General features: G+C 53.4%; 4 protein-coding genes across 4 annotated transcripts; 3 read left to right on the top strand and 1 right to left on the bottom strand.

Moving 5' to 3' along the window:
* Positions 1-614: 614 nt before the first annotated feature.
* On the bottom strand, positions 615-5,365 carry B0H65DRAFT_32997 (putative synaptojanin-like protein). The gene is made up of 5 exons (XM_062823500.1): positions 3,216-5,365; positions 2,630-3,165; positions 2,471-2,580; positions 2,311-2,420; positions 615-2,255 (listed from the first exon to the last, which is right to left on the bottom strand). The coding sequence occupies exons 1-5, from the start codon at positions 5,156-5,158 to the stop codon at positions 839-841; spliced, it is 4,116 nt and encodes a 1,371-aa protein (XP_062686407.1). The 5' UTR covers positions 5,159-5,365; the 3' UTR covers positions 615-838.
* Positions 5,366-6,842: 1,477 nt separating this feature from the next.
* B0H65DRAFT_535788 (uncharacterized protein) lies at positions 6,843-10,094 on the top strand. The gene is made up of 5 exons (XM_062829035.1): positions 6,843-7,310; positions 7,387-7,602; positions 7,663-7,766; positions 8,158-9,360; positions 9,429-10,094. The coding sequence occupies exons 1-5, from the start codon at positions 7,239-7,241 to the stop codon at positions 9,601-9,603; spliced, it is 1,770 nt and encodes a 589-aa protein (XP_062686406.1). The 5' UTR covers positions 6,843-7,238; the 3' UTR covers positions 9,604-10,094.
* Positions 10,095-12,102: 2,008 nt separating this feature from the next.
* On the top strand, positions 12,103-13,239 carry B0H65DRAFT_544307 (cytochrome c peroxidase mitochondrial precursor; the record flags this gene model as incomplete). The annotated part of the gene is made up of 2 exons (XM_062829284.1): positions 12,103-12,592; positions 12,653-13,239. The coding sequence occupies 2 exons, from the start codon at positions 12,103-12,105 to the stop codon at positions 13,237-13,239; spliced, it is 1,077 nt and encodes a 358-aa protein (XP_062686405.1).
* A 977-nt stretch (positions 13,240-14,216) lies between these two features.
* B0H65DRAFT_32944 (ATP11 protein-domain-containing protein) lies at positions 14,217-16,003 on the top strand. The gene is made up of 3 exons (XM_062823490.1): positions 14,217-14,242; positions 14,616-15,750; positions 15,900-16,003. Exon 2 carries the CDS (start codon positions 14,679-14,681, stop codon positions 15,693-15,695), a length of 1,017 nt encoding a protein of 338 aa, XP_062686404.1. The 5' UTR covers positions 14,217-14,242; positions 14,616-14,678; the 3' UTR covers positions 15,696-15,750; positions 15,900-16,003.

Raw genomic sequence — 16,003 nt, 5'->3', positions numbered from 1 at the left:
AGTCGCTCCGGTGGTCACTCACTCTGGCCGGTCACTCGTCGACTCCGCCCATCGAATTGCAAAAGCCCTGGAAGAGCGATGCAAGACACAGGAACACGGCATGTGCTATGACGTACATGTGTACCCTTCGCCCAACGTTCACTCGTGCCTCCTTGCAGTGTTGGCACAGATACAGTGTCCACCCGGACATCAATACACTGTCGATCTAGCGACTCAGTCTGCCTGGATCACACAGTGTTTTCGTCGTGAGTACCGCGGCATATTGTTGCCGATACTGTGTGGCTCTGTCTTGGCACCCCTTTGTTTGAAGCAGAGCAAATCTTCGACCCCAGTCAATCATCACCCATCACGCCCACTAACACGGAGTCACCCGCATAGGTATCCTCCGTAGCATTTTATACTGCAGTGTACATCCACTCCATCGGCTCCATCGATTCTCCAGATGCCCTCGCCAGCTCATGTATCGACAACTGATATCAGCATCATCGTACGTGCATTGAGGACGCCAGCGGAAGAGAGGATATGTCCATCTACGCTCTTGAGAGGAACTCGGATTACATGCCCTGATCGACCCGATCCCGCTGCACAAGTTCCCTTACCGTGCTGTCATGTCCCTCTAGGCGCATTCAGGAGGCTGTCATGATACCATTTCAGCATTCGTTTCATGTCCGAATTTTCCCGCCTCATTCGAAGAGACAGAACCCAGTATTAAAAGTGTTTGGTGTATATAATGTATGCGCGCCTCATGCATCTTTGTCTATAGCCAAAAGCTGACCGGAACCCCTAACATCATCCTGAACCAAAAACCTACCACCTCGGTTCACGTGCAGTCCTTCCTTCATGAAGGCTTCAGTGCCTGCCATACTCCCATCTGCATGCCACTACTATCATCATCATCGAGAAGATTCACAGTCTGTGATCTCCTAGGCGGAGGCGGCTGCGGAGCCTCAGGCTTCGTCGCCTTCTGAATAAGCGCTGGCCCTGGCGCAAGCGCAGATACAGGCACAGGCTTCCGTCCTGGAATCTGTGTCTTTTGCTGAAGATCGGCCAACCCAACAAGACCTACACCTCCAGGTGGCGTGTACCGTGCCTGAGGCGCAAATCCCGTGCTTGTATTGACGCGCCGAGGCGGCTGTAGAGGCACGCTGCTATCTCCAGTTCTATCATTGAGTGAAGAGAGAGATGTGAAGCTCGATGAGCTTCCGTTGGCCTTGGCTAAATATCCTCGCAGTCCTGAAAGAGACGGGTTCGGAGAACGCTCTGGCTGGAGAGGCTTCCAGTTACTGGGTGTCACTGTGTCCTCCATAGGCGCAGGTACCGAAGTGCTGGACCCCGGTGATGATGGTGCTGCTAAGTGGGCAGGTTTCTTTGCTACCGGTGGCGCAGCTTTCTGCTTAATGGTGTGTTGAGACGATACAGACATCGAGCGAACCGGGAGTGGCGGTGTGGCTGTTACTGGCGTTGGCCCTGCTGCTGCTGTCGCTGCCGTGTTCACAAGCTTCCTAGTCACTGGTGAAGTGGTCATGGCAGGTCCCGATGTAGACCCTAGAGCACCCATACCGGTCTGCCTTCGTGGAGGAGGGGGCGGTGGAGGAGTATCGGACTTGCTGTTCTTCCCATCTTCGGTGAGTTGCAACCGTCCAACCTTCGCGGGAAGGTTCGACGGATCAAATGGAGGAGGGAGGGGTCTTCTGGGTGCCGAATTTGACGCCGAAGTAGAGAGCAGCATCGAATGATTGACATGTTCAAACGGCGATGACGAGAGGCTCGAGAAGGAGGAAAGTCTTGACTCAGACCTTGGGATGTTAACCCAGTCAGGTTCGTCAGTGGGCATGTAAGGGTTAGCTGGCCTTTTGGGATTGAGAATGGTTTGGAAGGCAGGACTTTCGGGTTTTGGTGGTTGGATGGATGATCGAGGCATCTTGCCATTGTCCAGCCACCATTTCTGTCGATCGGAGCTGGCTGGGGGAAGGCCAGGCTCGATGGCATCGTATCCGATTAAATCCTCGTCGTCGGACTCATCTCCAGCTAGGTTGGCCGTGTCGCCGCCAATATCCGCTTTCCTGCGTTCGTATATCTCACGACTGATCTTGTTGCGAATTCTCTCGTTCACAATGTTGACGGTGCATTCGAAGACGGCATATACTGGCCGGTGGTCTGAGAATCGCAATGGTGCCGAGTTGTAACACAACTGGCGGAGGTTGTGTCCTTTTCTCAGAATGCGGTCCGTCCACGCCGGTATACGTGCTTTCTCCCTGTGCAGAGCGTTAGAATCCATGGTCATTGCGAACCTCGAGCAGTCGGACTTACGATGTATCAAAGGTGTCGGTACCAATATCATATTTATACGTAGGGTTAAACGTGATACGTGCCTCAGAATAGTAATGGAACGCAAGGCCGGCCACCATTTGTAGGTTCAACTGCAAGCGGTCAACATAATAACCCAACATGAAACGAATGGGAGACATACCTGGTCGTTCGCATATAGTTCCTCAAGGGCTCCTTTCCTGACCAGGTCCTTGGCGGTCTCGAGGTTCAGTCCAATGCGGTAGTTGAAGTCCCCAAACCATATAACAGATTCTACAGGTGTTAGTCATGCCCGACAGTTTGTATGGTGTGGCTAGCTTACCATGGTCGTCAATCCCCCTATTTCTTTGGAATCGGAGACCGTGATTAATCGTGGCATAATCTCTATTGCGCTCCTCGTAGTTGGTAAAACCGGCAGCAAGATGCGCTGTCACGAAGCATATAGGCGTGTTTGCGTAATCGAGCCTGATCGCAACAGCTCCTTTATTTCCAGCCATTCCCGAAAGCCCTGTCTTTTTGACACTGCCTTCAACATTTTTTATGTTATGGAGAGCAGAGGCCTTAACGAAGATGCACAATGCGGCACCCACGAGCTGGCCACTTCTCAACAACACGTATTTCTCATCATCAGGCCTGTTGTAGTGTCGATCCAGAGTAGCCTTTATCGCACGTTCCCACAATTGCTTTCTGGTTGGATCACTGTTCATAATCTGCTGTGGGTTAAGTTCGACGATTTCTTGGAAGCCGACCGCAACTATTTCGGGTTGAGCTTCGCCTAGTTCGGAGGGACAAAGCCAAGACGACAAGTCTTCGTCGATACCGTCGGTCTTGCCGTTCAGGTTGAAAGTTCCGATTAAACTGTCTACATCAGCACCATGCATCACCGAACCGACACGGGTCAAACTTACATCCGAATCTTTTCGTTTGTAGAGAACTCGTTGCTTCGCCGTTGTAGTTCCATAGACACGTAATCGCTGATCGGGTCGTATAGATGAACTGGCCCCTGACCAATCATCCTGCCAAGAAGGGTATCAATGGTCATCTGCCGCTGTTTGTCCGTGAAGTTATTCACATATAGTCGGGTAGCCGACTTGCGGACGTCGGCGATAGCTCCGGCGAGAGACATTTTGCCTGACCGAGTGAAGGAACTCTTCAAAGCACCGGTGCCGGCATATATACGGGACAGAGCATCGCCGTTATCAGCCCAAAGATTGGCATGTCGTGACCAAAAGTCTGACGCAGCACCCTCGCCTTGATGGCCCAAGAAAGTCTCTACCGCCATTTGTGATACTATCGTCTGAATGAGGTTCGTTCTGTCGAGACAATCCAGACAGTTTGTTCTGAAAACACCCTCTTGTTGTAGCACGACCACATAGCGGCGTTGGCTAGGCGAAGTTGTACGTTCATCAGGGCCCGCCCTCTCTTCGTCGTCATCCGCTTCGTGGGCCAGGTAATATGCGAAGCCGTCGGCAGAGCCCTCCAGGTAACGCCTGATCTCATTTGCTGCTTCATAACCTTGGGGTCCCTTCGTCTCAGCATGGAAGTCGTACTCGGTAGCTCTAAGGAGAGCATGATCGCGTGATTGTCCCTCCTCTGGCCGGCTAAGGGGGCAGTTCCGAATACCGGTACGGTACAGCGACGTCAGCTCGTACTCTCCTGGCTTCGACACGCTGAGTAGGTTTATTACATGGACAGCACCATATGCCTGCTCCAGATCAGAAAAGTGTTTGTTGAATGCCGGCTGCGTTCCGTCCGGTGATCGTGTGATGGTAATCTTCTGCTGGTTTGGCAGCAGCCCGGCTTGCTGTTCCCAAAAGACAGGAACCGAGCCGCGTACTTGAGCATATGAGAACACAACGCCTGAAGGGCTCCAGTACGTCGTCTCAGTTTCCACAAAATTCGCAACATTTCCATCGTCATCAATGCCCCGTGAATTGAATCTGGTGCCTGCCCTTCTACAGGACAGACGCGAGATGATGGTCAAGTATGAAGGGAGGCCTGTCTTGGCAGCCCTCAAAGGGGCCGAGGTCTGAGGGATGGCCCATGTCCTACAAAAGCCTCGAATCGCGGAGGTTAGGATCCGCGAGGCATCCAACGCATCTCGTTCCTGTTCCTGCAGCTTGGAGCGGAATTCCACAAGCGGGCGGATTATGTATGAGTTCCAGAGAAACGACTCGTCGAAATTGTCGATATCGAACGTTACGGCATCAGCTGGTCTGTCCTGCATGCGGTTGGTAATGTCGAAGTCTGTACTGTAGTAGAATGTCCCGTTACTGAGAAGCTTCTGCAACTCGACACATGGATGCTCCATTGGGTCCCTCCGGCCCAGTGATGGGCCGTATACTGACGCAGCCTCCATTTCGTCGTGAACATCAAGCATGAAAACATCATCGTAAGCTGCTGAGTTCAGACAGAAGAACTGCACACTCTCTATCTTTTCCACTGTCTCTCCTGGACGAAGAGTAGCGACCCTTGAGGCTTGGGTGATGACACAGATGAACACGTCCGGCCCAATCGAGATCATTCCCAGTGTTCCATAGATTGGCCGTGATGTCAAAGGACGGTAGTCGAGTAATAGCTTGTCTGTCCGCGGTGTGAATTCCACCATACACTTGGAAGGGATGTTGTCGAAACTGCCGGATCGTGGACGAGCGGAGGTAACGGAAGCGAGGGAGCCATTGGCAATGGCTTCGCTGGTGCTCTGACTATGTCGAAGGATGAGAGCGTGGGATTCCGAGGCGATTGCGATCGCACGGTGAGGGTATTCGCGGATAAGGATTTGGCTCGACTTGTCGAGAGACGGCGATTGGCCCGCCCAAAGAGCAGACGATGTAGAGCTGTTGTAGTCCATGTTCGATAGCAGTTATTTCGGATGCAGATTAATTACGGCGGAGGTTTAACGTAGGCTAGAGCTCCCATGTCGAGATCCTCCAGATAATGGGTTTCGTGGGCTCGTGGACGCTTCCGCGGTGGAGGCTACCTGGCAGCAAAGTTCCGAGTAGGTATGCTTTCCGGGGCTGCTCTCAATGAGTACGTCGACGACTGGTCAGGCTCGAGCGAGTAAGCAGCAAGCAAAACGGTAGGCCCAAGCGACCTCTTGCTATGTTGAGAGCGAGTAATAGAGCAGCATGGGATACTGGCAAGGCGTGCGGTCGTTGAGGACGGGAAGCTTGAGCAGCTTTGGCGATGGGTTGTCGCAGGACGGTAGCTCTCGTGGGTAGGATGTAGTGTAGGCGAGAGACTATCGACTCGGGACCCGTCAGTGTTACTCGATGTCGAGGCGGACAAACAGGGGCGAGATTGAATTGGGTATAGAATGTAGATCTCGACGTAAGTATGTACGGTAACAAGAGACAAGAGTGTCCTTCAAGAACGGATGTGGAAAGGTACCGCCGTCCAGATGGGACTTCCTGGATGAACTGCACGATGGAGGGGAGCCGGATGACGGCGGCAAGGTGTCGGTCTGGGGCACCCCTTGCCCCTTGAGCATCAGTTTTCAGCTGCCTCCACTTTCCGCTACTGCCCTGGCTCCAAGCCTGGGCCGCAACAAAGCTTCCCACTACCTACGCTACGCCCTGGCCCGTCAGGCTGTCAGCCCTGTCACAAGAGCCGCAGTTACCTTACCTTGACGCGGGGCCCAAGCTAAGAGGCACGGGAGGTTGCGGTGCCTTCGTTGAAATGCAATCGGACAATCAGACGCATATGTACACCGCAGGCGCAACAAGCCCAATGTTACGAGGAGCGGAGAACTCAGACCGACTGAGGGGAGCATGGGAAGACAACCTCGACGGGAATTCCACGATTGCGAACCTGAAGGCCGAGGGCAAATACAATGCGATTCATTGACATCAGGCAGACCCGGATACCATCAACGTGTTTAACTCTTGTCAAAGAGTATGCTTGCTGACATCTTTGCTGTAGCATGTTTCGCTTTGCAGCAGGTGACGACTTTTATGTGATTTCTGAAGATAGTTTGAGATTCTCTGAAGGTCTCGAACGCAAAATGCGGCTGCAAACCACTCTGAAACACACAGACAGAAGGTGATGTGATTGCCAGCTAGCAAAATGCTGGAGTTGAAAAAGCAAGAGGAGTACGAAAGATAATAAAAGATAGCAGCATATATGCCACAACAAAGCTTGCGAAGTTGATGGCTTCAGATTAACGTATGGTGAGATCATGCTCTCCTCTTTGGGAGAATTCATCCTCTTCCTATCATAATTTTATGTTTTGTCATCATCACTAGCCATGTGGAAAAAAAGGAAAAGAAGAAATTCAGAAGTTTGCAAAACTTTGTCCGTTTTATTCTTGGGCGGTCTCACTGCAGGATCTTATCTTATCGCTCCCAATTCCCCATCCGTTCCGCATCATGTGATTGGCTAAATAGAGGCTACGGTGGAGGCTCGCTGCGTTTCGAGTGGGTACGTACCGACAGGGTTGCGGGCGGTGTGGACGGGCAGCTTTACCGGCCTGCCAGCCTCCACTGCCAGCGAGCCCAGCTCGCCCAGCCCAGCTCGCCCAGCCCAGCTTGCCGTCAGTTGCATGCCGCCGCTGGAGGTTTGCCAGTTTGACGTGCCTTCCTTCTCTGGAGCTCCATTCACTTTCGAATTCCCATTTCCCGTAGTCCTCCATGGGTCCGACCCGCGCGCCGCTGCCTTCCACGTCCACTTCCTTGTCTCTCGTCTCCACGCTTTTTTGCTCACTGTCGGTCAACTTCATTCTCGCAACGAATTTTTGGATGCGCAGGACTGTATCTATCACAAAACCCGACCATTCATCATCTCCATCATCGCAAAATCATACGTTATTGCGATTGCACTATCTGCCACGCGACCGGTCTCTAGGATAATCGTGAATCCTCAACCAACAATAACCTTTGCATCTGGGAACACACGAAACAGCCTCGCCCGTCAGCCGCGCGTTATCGACCACAATGGGCGACTTCAGTAACTATGGCGGCTCCGATGAGGAGAACGCCGAAATCAAAAGGCTTAATGCCGAGGTGGTAAGTCAATGCAGATATCCACTGCTGTGTGCATCATGTCCAGTCGCTAACCAGAGCTCATCGCCATCGCATCCAGGATGCCGATACCGACAACTTCGAGAACTGGGAGAAACTGGTACGCGCCTGCGAAGGACTCGAAGGCGGTCTCAACAGAAACTCGAGCCCGCAGGCTCTGGCTACCCTCCGCGCCACATACGATCGATTCCTCCTCAAGTTCCCCTTGCTGTTCGGTTACTGGAAGAAGTATGCTGATCTCGAATTCAACATCTCGGGTCCCGAGTCGGCCGAAATGGTACGGACATAAGCCGCCTCTCTTTTCGCTGATGGGTCTGGTTCTAATGGGCATGTCTAGGTGTACGAGCGAGGATGCGCCAGCATCACCAATTCGGTCGATCTGTGGACAGAGTATTGCTCCTTTAAGATGGAAACTACTCATACACCCCATCTCGTGAGAGAGTAAGTTCCTAAATCCATTCCGTCCCCACCCCCCCTCAAGACCACCTTACCCGCAGCAAACTGCAAAGCCGTGCGCGGCTCTTTGTCGACTCGAGAGGGACAAGTACGAATTCGCGACCGTACGAACACGGTGAGAGCAACCACAAGGCAGCCATCCTATGCTGGAACAGTTCTCTCACAATTCATACCAGGCTCTGCTCTTCATAGCAGATATTCTTCGTTCACGTCTTACCTCTTTGCCCGTTCCCCGCTCGCGTATGCCACTGAGAAACAGTTTGGTCACTTTGGATGGATGCTTCGTTTACACCGAGTTTCCCCTCTTGTACTTTACTTCCCTTCCCGCCCCTCACTCCCATCCTCAGTCATGCAGCACTTATTGACACTTCCTTAGGCTTTTCGAGCGCGGCGCTACCCATGTCGGCCTAGACTTCCTCGCCCACCCCTTCTGGGACAAGTACCTCGAGTACGAAGAGAGACAGGAGGCGCAAGACAAGATCGTTGCGATCCTGAACCGGGTCATTCGGATTCCGATGCACCAGTATGCGCGCTACTTCGAACGGCTCAGGACCCTCGCTCAGACACGTCCACTTCTGGAGTTAGTTTCTGCCGATGCGTTGGCCCGCTACCGGGCGGAAGTCGAAGCCGAGAGCGCCCCATACGGCATTCAGAAGAGCGAACCCGAGATTGAGCGTGACATCCGGGCCAAGATCGATGCGCAGTTGTACACCGTTTTCCAGCAGACACAGGCCGAGACTACGAAGCGCTGGACCTTCGAGTCGGAGATCAAACGGCCTTATTTCCACGTTACAGAGCTTGAGCATGCGCAGCTGGCCAACTGGCGCAAGTATCTCGATTTCGAGGAATCTGAGGGCAACTTCAGCAGGATCGTTTTCTTGTACGAAAGATGTTTGGTCACCTGTGCTCTTTACGACGAGTTTTGGTTCCGCTACGCTCGATGGATGTCGGCACAAGAAGGCAAGGAGGAGGAAGTCCGCAACATCTACCTCCGCGCAACGACTCTGTATGTCCCGGTCAGTAGGCCTGGAATTCGGCTTCAGTATGCCTACTTCGAGGAGATGTCCGAACGTGTCGATGTCGCCCGCGACATCCACGCGGCCATCCTCAACAAGCTGCCCGATTGCGTTGAGGCTATTGTCTCGTGGGCTAACCTTCAGCGCCGTCAGAGTGGTCTGGACGCTGCCATTGAGGTGTACAAGGCGCAGATTGACTCTCCGACAGTGGATATCTTTACCAAGGCCGTTTTAGTCACCGAGTGGGCTTATCTTTTGTGGAAGGTCAAGGGATCGAGCGAGGAAGCCCGCACTTGTTTCTCCAAGAACGTCCAGTGGTATTCGGACAGCCGCCACTTCTGGCAAAAGTGGCTGGAGTTTGAACTGGGCCAGCCCACCAATGCTGAGCTTGAGGAACAGCATGGTGAGAGGATCAAGGACATCATCCAAACCATCCGCAGCAAGAGTCGCCTGTCCCCAGCTGTCAAGCAAGAGTTGTGCCAGGTATACCTGAACTATTTGCAGGACCGTGGCGGTAAGAAGGCCATGAAAGAATTTCTGGCCCTCGACCGGGAACTGTATGGGTACGTCTTAGTTTTCCTCCCAAGAATGAGCTCGACACCAGTGGACTGTTATGCTAACTGATTTTTAGGCCCCAATCGATCTCGGTCATTACTAAAGCCAAGCTCGGTGGTAAGGAGAACGGTGTTGCGATGGGCGAACTCGACGAACCCACTCGCCAGAAGGCCGAGACCAGATTCTACAGTTTTTACCAGCTCCATATGGACCCCGATCCGAACGCTCAAGGACCGGCTAGCTTTAATTAAGCACACGGCGCCACTCTTCGGTTCTAGGGCTAGTCCTGCCGCCCAGGGCATTTCCCGCTGATCTTCGGATATCGACAAACTGAACGAAAAGAGTAATCGGCATCCCTCCCCTCCTCCCCCCTGTATGCGTCATGTAGCCTTTGACTTTTTAGACTTGCCCAGAGACCAGTGCGAAGCAGAAGAGGCCGATCAAGGCTTCAGCAACGTTGACTAGTTTCCGAACTTTCAACCTATCCCCACGTTCCAGTGATGGCAAGCTGGCATCGTGTATTGACACGTTCCAGTCTGGCAATCTGGTATCGTGAAAGAAATTATTTCGTGGGATCTCGAGCAATTTACGGCTGGTAACAAACCTTGAACAAACAATGAGAGAATGAGGACCGCAAAACGGAGGAGGTCCTTTGTGTTTCTGTGACAATAGCGAACAAAATTGACCTTGCGTTAGATAGAGGACCTTAGTAATTCTGATCATCGTTGAACATGACAATCGGTGTCCATTTCGTGCACAGGAAAAGGCCATGTCTGCTCGGCCGTATGTCAAACAGACATGATACCTAGCGGCAAACGTCTGATGATCCATGTTTTGAAGGTACTGTACACTAGCAAGAGGCAGTTCGCGATTACAAGGCTACCTCGAACAACTTCAAGTGCTACAATTATTGCACAACGGACAAGGCTGTCCGAGGCTGTGGACAGGAGGCCAAGAAGGTTCCGCGATCGGCAGGGGAGCCCAAGGAACTCGCCGCCACCCGCCGCTCTGTGCCCGTGAACTTTTTGTTCACGGTTCGAGCCTCCAGTGACACTGCAATCCCATGGGCAAACGGGTACCGACGCAACAACAGCAGAAGAAAAAAAAGAGAAAACTGTAAGTACATATCAAAAAGGAATCGACGTTATACAAGATGTCTGTCTCTAAAAGTAAAAGAAGGCTCGTTATAAAGACCGACCATCTCGTACAAGTCAGCGCTTGACGTTAAATTTAGACAGCGTCGGATATGATTACATAAGGACCTGCCTTCTTTGCATAAGGGAGGGGTGACTTGTGATGATCGGCCCATCCACCGTGCGTTCGGCATGCCACAAGCTCAGACATGAGGACCCCGCATGCTTACTGTGCGCCTGTTAAACTTTTTGGGTTGGGAATCTTCGGACGATCTGGAGAATTGGAGATTTGACAACACAAATTGGTTTGCCACGTGTACCCGTGCGAGCCGTGTCAGAGAATGGACTCAGGAATCGCTGTCAAGACATCGAGCTACTGGTATTAGCTTGCTTTTCTAGTAGAAGCACTAATTGCGCACCCGATACCCCATTTTACAGCGGACAAAAGACTGGGAGGTTGTGGAGGAGCCAATGATGAGGCAACGTCGCGGTTGGATTTCGACATGTGCCCGTTGCAAACTGTCTGCCCTTTCTGGCTATGGTACCGACGGTATCTGGACCACAGTCTCCTGTTGATAACTCATTGCTGTCAGAGTCATCGCAACTACCGTCGTTCGTCTGAAGGCAAAAGTTCTGTCACAGGGTTGCCCATCTGTGTTACCCAGAATCATACGTAAGCTGTGATCTAGAAACCCTTCTCCGGACTCCGATATAGCTCCGCAGTATCTCTTGGCTTTTGAGCACGTTCTTTTGAGGCCATTGACAGTTGATTGGCATTGACACTGCCTTAGTCAGCGGTTGCCGCCTCTTGTCGTCTCGAGTGTGCTCAGACCTGGTGACTAATGCCGGGATATAGCCGGCTTCGTGAGTCTGCGGCGGGTTTCACTCTCGGGGTCCAATGGGGAACCACGGGAATCTCGATGGTGCTCTGACGGGTCTCAAACCGCCCCTAGAATTCTAGGAAGGGCTTAGAAATGGCCCACAGCCGCGCCTTGACGGGATGGACCGGCCTGAACGGGGTCCCTGAAAGAGACGTGGGCGGAGCTGGCCACTCAACGTGCACGCGATTGTTTTATTTTCGATATGATTCCAGAGTCGTTTTGTTTCGCTGGAATCCGTGTGGCATGTCGAGACCACAACCCCACCGGGGTGGCCCCGGGCCTCGTCTTTCCGGGGCACCGGGCAACAGCCGAGCTACGAAAGGATAAGTACAATTGCACCATCCCACCTGCCTGATCCTCCGATTTGATAGCTGTAGACTAGTGCTCTGTGAATTCGTCGTCCTCGCTTCCTTCCTTTCCCTCTTTTTCTTCCCCTCATTATTATCAGTCGCTGCTGCTCTGCTCTCATCCTTCTGCCTCTTTCCTCCTCTTCATCGTCCTCGCTGCTTTTGAAGAACCATCAAGGTACGCATCAAGTAATTTCTTATCCTCCACGAGTCGTTTGTCTCTTGGCTCCCGTTCTCAACCGTCTGCTCGTCTCTTCTCGTTCGGACTCTGTTGAGCTTCGGCGATGCCAGTGATGCGCGATCTCTTCCCCGCCTTCAACACCATCATGGGACTCACCATGATAACATTGAGAGCAATGATGATGCTAACTGGATCTCCCTCCGCATAGATGGCCGCCTCCCGCACTGCCACCCGCACTCTCCGCGCTCTGCGCACCTCGACTCGCCCTGCGCTCACTGCCGCGCCCCGCGCTGCTTTCCAGCAGGGTGGTCGCCGTCTCTACTCTTCTGAGCCCGCCAAGTCCGGTGGCTCCAACATCTGGGCTTGGGCTATCGGTGCCGGTGCTCTCGGTGCCGGCGGTCTGTGGTATCTCAACCAGGACGGCGCTTCCGCCACCCCCAAGGTTTTCACTCCCAAGTTCGAAGACTACCAGGCCGTCTACAACGAGATTGCCTCCCGCCTCGAGGAGAAGGAGGACTACGACGATGGCAGCTACGGCCCCGTCCTCGTCCGTCTCGCTTGGCACGCCAGCGGTACCTACGACAAGGAGACTAAGACTGGTGGCTCCAACGGTGCCACCATGCGCTTCGCTCCCGAGTCTGACCACGGTGCCAACGCCGGTCTGAAGGCTGCTCGTGACTTCCTCGAGCCCGTCAAGGGTAAGCTGCTACCATCCTTTCTTTGATCGTGGGATTTCAACTTACTGACATCCTGAACAGCCAAGTTCCCTTGGATCACCTACTCCGATCTCTGGATCCTTGGCGGTGTCTGCTCCATCCAGGAGATGCTTGGCCCCAACATCCCCTACCGCCCTGGTCGCCAGGACCGTGATGCCGCTGCCTGCACTCCCGATGGCCGTCTTCCTGATGCCTCCCAGGCCCAGGACCATCTCCGCAACATCTTCTACCGCATGGGCTTCAACGATCAGGAGATCGTTGCTCTTTCCGGTGCTCACGCTCTCGGCCGCTGCCACGCAGACCGCTCCGGTTTTGACGGCCCCTGGACCTTCTCCCCCACCGTCTTGACCAACGACTACTACAAGCTCCTCCTCGACGAGAAGTGGCAGTGGAAGAAGTGGAACGGCCCTAAGCAGTATGAGGATAAGAAGACCAAGTCCCTCATGATGCTCCCCGCCGATATGGCCATCATCCAGGACAAGAAGTTCAAGCAGTGGGTTGAGAAGTACGCCGCCGACAACGACCTCTTCTTCAAGGACTTCCAAAGCGTCATTGTTAAGCTCTTCGAGCTTGGTGTTCCCTTCGCCGAGAACTCCGAGCGCTGGGTCTTCAAGCCCCTCAACGCCTAAGTTAGTGCTCCCAGCACCTAGCCACAAGCATGACGGACTAGAGGAAGACGCCCAATCGAGTCATACCATGACTTGGTTCTGGGGCTCTTGGAAACAAATTCTTGGGTCAGCGATTCAACCACCATCGTGCCATGATTCGGATGGGAAAACAGTTGTGATGAGCCTGCAGCGGAAAGAGGATTCTGGAAAAAGGTATTGAGGGTTTAGATGAGGAAGGGCATAGACTTTCGAGCTACCTCCTCGTGTATATCATATCTTGGCATACCCACCTCCTTTCTCTCAGGGGTTATGGAAGTGGTTTACAGGCGCGTTTTGTGTTTTAGATGTTAGCGAGGACTAGATTTTGTGTCTTAATGTCGATACCTTTTTCTTTTGTGGTCTCATCTCGTTTGTCCGACATTCGTGAGTGAACTGTTCAATGAGGTGAAGAGTAGAATCATGTCGAGGTGCGCCGCGAACAGTGACCTAATTGTACTTAAGTCGTCGTTGGGTTCAGAGGTCAACGTGTCCTTCGATGCGGCATGAGGGGAGAGGGGGGAGGAGGGGCTGAAAGTCAAGAACGACCCGATAGGTTGGATCCTTCCGGACGGATAGATCATACCCAGCCGCCATCGCTCCGTCGATGGTTCATCGGTAGTTCATCGGTGAACCCATCCCGTTGTGGTCCCAGACTCCCAGGAAGGGCGGGGAAGGCAATCGTGGGCCATGACGAGTGGGTGACCTCCAGCTGGGAGACAACCCGACAGGTCGAACACGAGGTCCGTCCAAGTCCCAGCAACCATACTAGCTTCCCCCGCATTCTCCATCTTCCACTTGGACCCTGGGCGATCCTGACTCGCAGCCCACAGCCTCGCAGCCCTACCGGATCTCCATTATGCATGCCTTGATTTACGCGCGGGGAGAACTTTTCTTTTGTGGGGTCTGGCGGTCCAGGTCATGGTGGTGAAGCACAGAATCTGCACCGCTTCACAATACAGCGCCTCGGGATTTCTGGTGCCACGAGGTGCGTCAACTCAGCTGTTCCTAATGAATATGCGCTGCACAATGATAACCCCAGGAGGAACTGCATACGGCCTACATATGTACACTACAAGTGAGGGAATGAGGGGCTAGGTAGCTATCTGGATTTTCAACTTGAGGGAGCTATCGTATCCATCGAGATTCTTTCCAGGTAGCCATCATCTAGAATAGGTCAACATTTCCGCATCAGTAGAATACCCGAGTATGGCGTCGTGATCGAATTGACCCCGAGTGATGGCCTCATGTGGTGGGTGATTCTGCGAGCTTCACTGAAAGGTGCAGGTAAACCCCAGGGTTAGGGTCACATATCCTTGGCTTTAACTTGACGTCAACTTTTTCATACTCATCGTCCTCAGTGAACTCTTCTTTTTGCAACTTTCGGACCAAGGCTTGCCATTTGCTGCATATCTACCACCGCCATGGCCTCCCTTCGCACTGCGGGCATGCTTCGGCATCTCACACATCCATGCTCTCACGTCCGTACGCTGCGCGGCTCCATTCAAAGACGATGGGCTCAAGTTCACGACGTGCGCTTCCTCGCCACGACACAGCAACCGCGCAGTGTCATCGAGAAGTACCGCCAAAAGTTGGAGAGCAAGGCCAAGGAGGAGGGCCTTCCTGATATCGACGCCCTCAAGCAGGCATACCAAGACAAGATTGAGCGCCTGCGCAAGGAAACCGACGCTGCGACTAAACTACCGGGTGCTCCCGCTCCGGCTACGCCCACTGCTGCTGCTTCTGATGCCGCCGATTCTAACGCTACCACAACAACTACAACGGAAGCCGCCACACCTTCTCCCAAAGCCGCGCCGGAAACGCCAGCAAAATCCGGCTCAGGCTCCGGCTCCGGCATCAAACCGCTCTCCGAGATCCTCGACATGACAAAGGCCCGCGACCTGCCCATCAAGGAACTCTCCGCCATCTGGCGTCTGCGCTACGCCACCAACCCGCACTCTTTGTGCGCCGTGATCTCGTCAGAGACGTTCTCAGCCATGGACACGCTCGCGCGCTCGCGCCCCCAGTTCGTGCTTCCCGTGCCGCACCCGGAACAGGGCGCGGAGATCCATTTCCTGCAGTGGACCTGGGACGCGGCGACGGCGACGTCGACGGTACTGTTCACGCAGCTGGCCGAGTACAAGAACCGCGGCGAGTTCGCGCAGCCGCACACGACGGTCACGCACTACATGGACTTTAGCGCCGACAAGGGCGTCGTGCTGATGCAGGGCCAGGTTATGGAGGATAGAGGTGTGAAGCCGGAGAACGCGCAGTGGTTGCTCATGTGTCTCCAGAGGTTCTATGGTGGTTGGGATGGGACTGGTGGCGAGCAGGGCCAGCAGAGGGCGAATGAGCGCAGGAATCTGTTGGACTGGTTTGCGACGGGTGACCGGAGGTTCAGTGTGGAGAAGCTGATGGAGGAGGCGGAGAGGATGGGTTAGATGATGTTTGATGGTATGGTGCGGTGAAATGGGCAACAGGCCGGTCGTAGTAAGTGTAATGAGGCACCGTGTATGATATTCTTGGTGAGCGCATCCAGGAGAGTACTGCTCCTGGTATGTATAGAGCGCTTTAGATACCCGCCTTTTGTTGAGGTGGACAGTACAATATATAAAGACCTAGCTACTGACATATCTTTCACGTAGGCATCGAAATCACATCAACCCGGAGCCAGAGAAAGGCGGGTGGTATAAAACGTACAGTATCCAAAAATCGATCTTCGCAACACGAATATCTCAACTACACCCTT

The sequence above is a fragment of the Neurospora tetraspora genome (assembly GCF_033439725.1).
Source record: "Neurospora tetraspora strain CBS 560.94 chromosome Unknown B0H65scaffold_1, whole genome shotgun sequence".
Taxonomy (NCBI): Eukaryota; Fungi; Ascomycota; class Sordariomycetes; order Sordariales; family Sordariaceae; genus Neurospora; species Neurospora tetraspora.
Note: the sequence above shows the minus strand (reverse complement) of the source record. Positions and strands in the feature narration are given on the sequence as shown.